Genomic DNA, 8,267 nt, shown 5'->3' with positions numbered 1-8,267 from the left:
TGGAAGAGAGACATCTTTGAAATACATACTTACAAAACCATCACACTCCAGCTTTCCACCAAATGCACTTGTTTCAACATACCTATCATGTCTAATAAATTCCACATCATGTCCTTGATGGCACTTCTTAATACAGTTTACGCATATAGCATTGCGGTCTGTGGTATTACAAGTGTGACATCTAGAATACAATGTTAATTTGTTAAGACCAAATCATTTCTTCAGTATTTGAAAAGTCATAATGTAAAAAATAATATCCTATGCTCAAGTTACTTACCTATAGAAATCATGCATGGGGTAGCTGGTATAACTTGATATCTTATATAAACACTGGCCTCTACTAACAGCTTTCTCTATGGCATCTTGATTGTTCATTATTTTGTTATCTGTAAAAAGATGGAAGATTTCAGTTTCACTTTATTCTTCCATGCTGAAACATAGCGTAATAGAAAAGGCAACACCTGAATCTGAAAACCTTGATATTCCAGCAGGTACTCTGATGTAAAGGTTATACGACATCTCTTTTAAGAGATCTGGGTCTACGGTTGAGAAAAATGTTGAAGTAAAACATCAGCATGTGCACTTTTGTGCAGCATGGCTCCCCTAACTGAAGTGGTAATAGAGACCAATGCTGTAATCTTGCTGAAGCTAAACATAATTAAGCCTGACTGAAAGGATGGGAGTCTATGGCCCAGTACATACCTTGGATTCTGTCTGGGCTGGTGGCGGCCCTTTTTTCCGCCGGAGGGAAGCTGCAGCCACCAAACCGTGCAGCTTCCCAGCAGTGGAAAAAGAACCCACAAAAAGCGGGTTCTTCTAACGCCGCGGCAGTGGCATAACAAGTGTGCCAATGGCACACATTATGTAAGCACTGCATGGATGCCGCACAGCACTTACATAACAATGGCAGCACCGTATATACAGGGTGCCACCATTGTTATGCCCTCGTCACATACTAGGGTTGCGGCACATGTGGGTGCTCCGCCCCGAGGCAACCCTAGCATGTGATGAGGGCATCACTGAGGGCCCATATGAACCAGGCCTACATTTAATGAACACAGAAAAATCTGGAAAATTTAGAATCTGAAAGGCATTTTCCAATGGCACAAAGTAAGCTAGAATTAATAAAACAAAAATCTATACATGTCTACTTTGAGGTATGTTTCTGTGGGATGTATTCCCCATTTAGGATTGCAGTCTTACTATGTTTTAATATTATACTCAAATGGGAGTTTTTACTTGGATGGCTCAATAGCACACACTGTCCTCAGTGCTTATACAAGGGGCACCAAGCAATCAGTATGTGTGCGACATTTCAATGAGTAAAAGTTACTCTCCAAAAGTCTAACTTTGAAGCTGCCTCATTTGACTAGGATTCTATCTACTCGTTAGTTTCATCAAAATGCACTTTTAGAGAGAGAGATTGGCATGGTCTGCAAGTAAATTATAAGTTAAGGTGACCTACATCTGAGTAAACATGCATAGGATTTGCCCTTCCTAAGCTGGAACAACTAGCAGGCATCCTTCTTTCACTTGCCTCTGAACAGCCACAAAAGCTAATGTTTCTTCCCAGGTGTCCTTTCTGCTCTGTTCTGAAAGGTATAATAGCATGGCCAAGGGAAAATGACCAGCACTACAGATGAGCCAAGTAGTAATAGCCAGGGTGGGTTTGCTTTTATGAGGAAACAAACGCCAACAGGCTTTTCCTCTTAGTTCTTTGCCTTCATGATCCTTCTCAACATTTTCCAGTACCCCTAATATACCTAACTATATAACACATTGCTGGTTTTGTTACCACTTTGGATCATGCTCAGTGTCCTGAAGTCCTCAGTCCTTTAGAGGACTTCCTTTAACAAAGATTTTAATTGTTGCTGTAGTACAGGGGTAGGCAACCTTTTTGAGCCGGGGGCCGGGTTGCTGTCCCTCAGACAACTGGGGGGCCGAAGCCAAATAAATAATAAATAATATAGGACAACATTTTCAAATGTAGGACACATTTTTAAAAACAGAGGACATGCGAAAAAATTTGATGATTTTTTAAAAATGTTAATATAAATGCATGTTTCTTAGGCATGATCAAAATGAAGGACATTTGGGCCTCAGAAGCTGGATGATACCAATATCACCATCATCATCACCACTATCATTGTTAAAGCAGACCTTTTAGCATTAAAAGCACCGAAAATACACAGAAATGCACTTTGGAAAGTCACACTGTCTCACCTTCAGAAAGAGAGAGCTCATGTCTCAACTGACTGATATCATCATCACCACTATCATTGTTAAAACAAAGCAGACCTGTACAAATGGAATGGAAATCCTCTTCCTTCCTTCTTCCCTCTTCCTCCTCCTTCCTCCCTCCCCCCTCCCCCTCTTCCTCCTCCTCCTCCTACCTTCCTTCCCTCCTCCTCCTGCTCCTTCCTCCCTCCTCCTCCTCCTCTTCCCCCGCCTCCTTCCTGCCCTGCCCCGTGGGCCTGGTGTCGGCAGTTGCCAACCCCTGCTTTAGTAGATGCAATTAAGATCCTGAGTTTATTTTAAACTGGAGAGTTATTTTGGATACAACTAAAAAACCTTGTCAAGGCAAAAGTCACATTTCATTAAGCTTTCTACAATACATAATATATTAAAAGTATTTAAGTAATACATAGCTTTACAGTGGAAATTCTTGCTAATACTTTCTTCAAAAGCAACAATAATGCTTCAGCTGATATTTGGGTAAAAGAAATATTCATCCATAAAAATGCAAGTGTACAATTCCTGGCAGTCCAACAGTGATGCGAATTTTAATTTTGTATTGAAGATGTTTCTTTAGACTGATATAACAATGGTTGCAATAGTAGAAATACCAATGCAAGTCAGTAAATATGAGGTTGCTGTTTTAGGTGGAGTGCTTTTTATGGACAAAACACGTCTTTGCCAAAGATAGCTTACTTAGGTTCCCAGAGTCATATGTGCAGCTGTGCAAAAGTAATAAATACCAACAGCTTTACTAAGGCTGCATTTGCATTGGAGAAATAATGCAGTTTGACACCACTTCTAATTGCCTGGGATTTGTAGCTTTGTGAGATATAGTGTGAGCTCTGATTCCACTACAAACTACAAATCCCATGATTCCACAACACTGAGCCATGACAGTTAAAGCAGTGTCAAAGTACATTATTTCTCCCATGCAAATGCAGCCTGAGTTTCAAGTAAGCATAATTAAACATACCTTTCATTGTCACATTGACACCAGAGGCTAGAAATAAACCTCCAAACCGGTTATTGAAAATCTGATTGCCTTCTAAAGTTGCAGTTGCATGATTTGTTATTTCAATACCTTAAAAAGAGAAGAAAATTAGTCCAGCAAAATGAATACAGTAGATAAATTTAGCTATTTAACAACTAGAATCATTTAGCTGCTCAAACAATAAAAAAAATGCTAACCTGCACTCATAGTAAATCCACACTCTTACAAAAGCTGACTGCAGACATAAAAAGGCTATCTTCCTCAGCAGCATGATAATATTTCATAAGGTTTATTATTAAGTGATAGCACATCAGAGCATTGCCTTTTCAGGGAAAGGGTAGGCAGGTGGGTCCAAGTGGCAAAAATATAAACCAGGGTGGTGCTAAGAGAAATATACTAAATGTACTCTATATATGAAGTTAAAATGCCATGGCTAAACTGAAACACCTGTGCTTCTTAAATGCCAATGGCTATCGCATCCTATAATACAGTGAGCCCGCACCATACCCAGGCTCCTTATAGGCAGCTTTCAGCATACACTGAAGCCGCCTGGGAAATGCACACATGCCCCACATGCATGCAATGCCACTTATATCCAATGGGGTTTGCGAATTGCACGCGTGCCGATGGGGCACACATGCAGCCACATAGCAAGCATAAGTCCTATTGGTTATAATGGGGCTCAAGCTTACATGTTACAGTGGTACCTCGGGTTACGAAATTAATTCGTTCCGCGGCTAATTTCGTAACCCGAAAAACCTTCGTAAGCCGAATTGCCATAGGCGCTAATGGAAAAATAGCTCTCTGCTGCCCTCCGGTGGCGGAAAATAGCGCCGAGGTTTTTTCGTAACCCGAAAAAACCTTCGTAAGCCGAAACAATAAATCCCTATGGGATTTTTTCGTAACCCGAAAAATTCGTAACCTGGGTAATTCGTATCCCGGGGTACCACTGTATTTGCTTTACGGGGGTGGGGGTGGTCCAGAACGGATCCCCTGTGTAAAGCAAGGGCCCACTGTATGAATTTCCATAAGTTAATTATGCATTGTGTGAAGCACTGCAAAGTAATGCAGCCTGATTCTTGAGTGGCTGCTTCCAGGATTTGGAAATGCCAGGGTAGAAATCATGTAATCTTTCACATGTTGTTGGCCTGCAGTTCCTATCACCCATAGCCCATACAGGGATTACTGAGGAATGCTGGGAGCTGGACTCCAACAACATCTGGCTGACTTTTTAGAGGGCCTTTGGCTTTTGAGCTGATTTGTCTGCTAAGTAAGGTTTTAACTGGTGAGTGCTGTTCTTAATATATTTCAATTTAGTTTTGATTTGCATTATCACTATCATTCTAATTCTCTATTCTAGCTGCCTTGAATATTACTTTGCTGAAATGCAGCACATACATTTAATTAATAAACCATGTATGGTATCCGACCCATCCACTCCCAGAGCAACATGGTATTTTCACCCTGGGTAATATATATCCAGTAGAAGCAGAATGTTGTTTCAAATGTTGACATGGCTGGAGGAAAGCTTTACTGTCATCTGTCCAACTTCCAAGGGCCAGGGCTCATTCCTGAACAATCACCAAAGCATACACTATGAAGGGCTGTGCAATGACCCAGTTTTACTGATGGAAAGTGGAGAACAAAAATCTCAGCCTGGTCCAGTAACACTGGACAGATACTATAATTCTATGAAAATTTGCACACCACCGTAATCTGATGACTAAGCTATTTCTTGTAAGTCTTTTTTTCCCTATGAGGCTAGATTCTTGCTTATAAGTACAAATTTTGGAATATATGTTTATTTTTATCTTTGTAAGCCGCCCCTATTATTTTTAATATTATTAAATCTTCCAATTCACCTATCTGAAATTGGTACAAGTAGGTATGGAACAGAACATTTAGCTAAACCTGCATACAGAGTACAGGGTGAAGGAGGATACATGACAGATTTACAATAAAAAGGAGCTTATTCATCTTTGGAATGTGAATTGCCATGATGATATGCATTTTATGTTCTCTTACATGATTTTGTTATTGATATTTTGGAAATGAGTAACAGCACATCAGAACTGTAAAAAATACTTAGCACAGCCTATACTGAGAAGGGCAGTAAAATTAAAACAAATCTCAACCTTTTTTTCTTTTTCTACCTGGCTGACAAGGCCTAAATACTGTAAATTGGTTGTGGTAACCAATAGAAATCAACTACAAACCTGCAGCAAATCCATCAAATATTCGATTTTTACGTAACACAGGATGACTGTTTGTGCTGATAAGGACTCCAGCTTGTGCATTCCTAAAGATATCGTTCTCTTCAAGGAGGCCTATCACAGAACAAAGTACAGGGTCAAGTCTCAGATTTGGTTATGCGCACAGGAAAAAATATATAATCATCCACAATGACAGTTGGGTGTGTTTTCTTTACCTTAAAATGCAAAGGTATCTAAATGTAAACACAGCACAGGTTTTCCATAGAAGGTGGGGAAACTGAACTCCAGTGGCCTTTTCAATTTGAAAAACTTCAAGCAAGTTTTCCATATGTTCTTTCTTTAACCATAATTTCATAACTGCTCAGAAAAGGCCGAGTATGAGTCAGCAGAATTTTGACACACCAATGTGGTTAAAAAGAGTACTGTATGTTTTATTTACAGTAAATATGACTAAACAACTTATCATAGGACTAGTACAGTAAAAAAATGGAATGGGATGGGACTTCTGTGTGATTTTAGAGAGTGATAGTGGAAAAACAAGTGCACGTGAACTACAAAATTTTCAGGATTTTTTTTAAAGGTACCTATCTTGCTATTAGTAAATGTGATAAAAGTGAAAATACACTACCTCTGCCACCATTGAATATACAGATACCACCATCTCTTCCATCATGGATTTTGTTTCTTCTTAATGTGGGATTACTGTCTGTCTTAATCCATACTCCAGCCATTGCATTATCAAAAATTTCATTATCTTCTATAAAGCCAAGCCCTTTAAACAGTAAAAGAAAAAGGCAATGTTTTTGGAGCCATGGATCAGTTTTGTATTTTAAATTTTGAAAATTAAACAAAATGGAAACTTACCAGAGTTATAAACGAGAATCCCACCATTTTGTCCTCCCCAAATTTTGTTGCGCCTAATTTTGGGGTTGCTTCCAGTTCTGTGCAGAAAAAAACAACAAGAAGTTCGAATTTAATATTTCTTATAGTTAATTAAAATATTCCTAAAATAGAAAAGCATTATTAGTACTGCATAATATGGGGCATATTCAGGCCTAGCTATTCTAGGAGGTTCTAACTATGCTCTCTGCAGGCGCAATAAAACTCATGTGTGTGATTAACAGAGACCATGAAGAAGAAAATAACTGGGTACATGCGTGGTAAACTTGAGAGTACTTTTGCTCCTCCACTTCTTACACTCTCCTTTTTAATATGTATAAATAATGCTTGAAACAGTCACACCCCATGTTCATCTCAATTCATTATCATTAATATTGCTATCTAAACTCACGGAAGTGTTCGGGTACATAAAGTATCTGGAAGTTAAGTAGAAAGCTGCACTGACTGGTCCCATTTTCAGCTGCTGTTGTTGTGTGTCTTCAAGTAGTTTCCAATTTATGGTGACCTTAAGGCTACCTGATCACAGAAAGGACAGTTCTTTCTGCTACTACAGGTTTGGAAGTGTTTTCACCCTGTGGTTTGAAATCCTTCCCCTTTAGAATAAGCCTAGCTAAATCAGGGATCATGTAGCAAATGTGAATCCCATTATGGGAGAAAGGCAGGATATAAATCCTGGAAATGAAACAAAATAAAATATAAATTATGTCATGACACTGCAAAACCAATCAAGATGTATTGATCCTGCACCTGCTGATTTCAGAGAAGAAACAAAGCCCATTCAGAAAGTGAAAATATTTCCTTCTGAATAGGAAAGCATTTAATTTTCTTTTGAAGTGACCAATAAAAAGCACAGAAAAGGATAGAGCACTTTCCCCACCTCCCAAAGAAATATTTTATGTAATACAAATGTCTTACAAAACAGATTTTATTTTACTGTTCTCTCAGTGGAAAAGGGAGGTGTGGGAAGACAGTGACTTGCCTCAGACCACCCACTGCAACCCTGATCAAGTTTAGGCCAGAATCTATCACACTGGGTGTAACTCTGTCTAATGATTGAACAGGCCCTTCTTTATCATCGGTTTCACACCCAGGATAAAATCTACTACTGTGTAATAGTTTCCCCATGAGACAGGAAAGGAAAGCAGATGGACTGAATGGGCATAAACAAAGCAATTGTTCAGGAGGAATATTATCTCAATGGGGAAATTTGGTTAATGTATTAACCACTTTAAGTAAGTCAAGAAAATTATATTTTACCTGATTTGAACCCCTGAGTACATATGGTTATAGATATCATTGTCCTCCAGCACTCCATGCCCGTTGTCATAGAAATAAACACCAACCTGAAGAATTAAAAAGATATTTGTTAACAAGTTTCGAAGCATCATTAATGTAACTAACACTGTAATTAGCAACATACCTGTTTACCACTGTGTATTCTGTTTCTTCTCAGCACTGGAGTGCTTCCTGTTGTTACCCAGACTCCAGCCAAAGTATTACTGTAAACCTCATTTTCTTCAATTACACCTTGGCCTTTTTCATGCTAAAAACAGAACAAAAACATATAAATGTAAGTGGGACTGAGACTACAGTGTGGCAAGCAAATATGTTCCCTCTCAAAGAAGAGTGCTTCAGTTAATAATAATATGTTTTATTTATAAACCGCTATTCCAAACAGATCATAGTGGTGTACAAGAAAATTATACAACAGTACAAGAAAAATCTACAATTAAGATACACTGTATCTTCAGGCTAGCCCCTGATGACGTTGGGCCGGCCTGCTCTCTCCCTCAACGGCCGAAAGATGACAGTTATGGAGGGAGGGCACTCAGTCTTCAGGCCAGCCCCTGATGACGTTGGGCCGGCCTGCTCTCTCCCTCAACGGCCGAAAGATGACAGTTATGGAGGGAGGGCACTCTGTCTTC

At 39.2% G+C, this 8,267-nt stretch overlaps 1 protein-coding gene across 3 annotated transcripts in view; it reads right to left on the bottom strand.

The window, feature by feature from the left end:
* The window catches only part of FBXO11 (F-box protein 11), a 68,907-nt gene that overhangs the window by 1,304 nt on the left and 59,336 nt on the right, over window positions 1-8,267 (bottom strand). For all 3 annotated transcript variants that reach the window (XM_042442126.1, XM_042442136.1, XM_042442144.1), the window contains 8 exons: window positions 7,763-7,885; window positions 7,600-7,685; window positions 6,307-6,383; window positions 6,071-6,214; window positions 5,446-5,556; window positions 3,212-3,319; window positions 278-386; window positions 83-181 (listed from right to left, as the gene is read on the bottom strand). In XM_042442126.1, coding sequence (XP_042298060.1) covers window positions 83-181; window positions 278-386; window positions 3,212-3,319; window positions 5,446-5,556; window positions 6,071-6,214; window positions 6,307-6,383; window positions 7,600-7,685; window positions 7,763-7,885 — 857 coding nt within the window. The remainder of the gene's footprint in view (window positions 1-82; window positions 182-277; window positions 387-3,211; window positions 3,320-5,445; window positions 5,557-6,070; window positions 6,215-6,306; window positions 6,384-7,599; window positions 7,686-7,762; window positions 7,886-8,267) is intronic.

Source organism: Sceloporus undulatus, chromosome 1 (assembly GCF_019175285.1).
Source record: "Sceloporus undulatus isolate JIND9_A2432 ecotype Alabama chromosome 1, SceUnd_v1.1, whole genome shotgun sequence".
Classification (NCBI taxonomy): domain Eukaryota; kingdom Metazoa; phylum Chordata; class Lepidosauria; order Squamata; family Phrynosomatidae; genus Sceloporus; species Sceloporus undulatus.
Note: the sequence above shows the minus strand (reverse complement) of the source record. Positions and strands in the feature narration are given on the sequence as shown.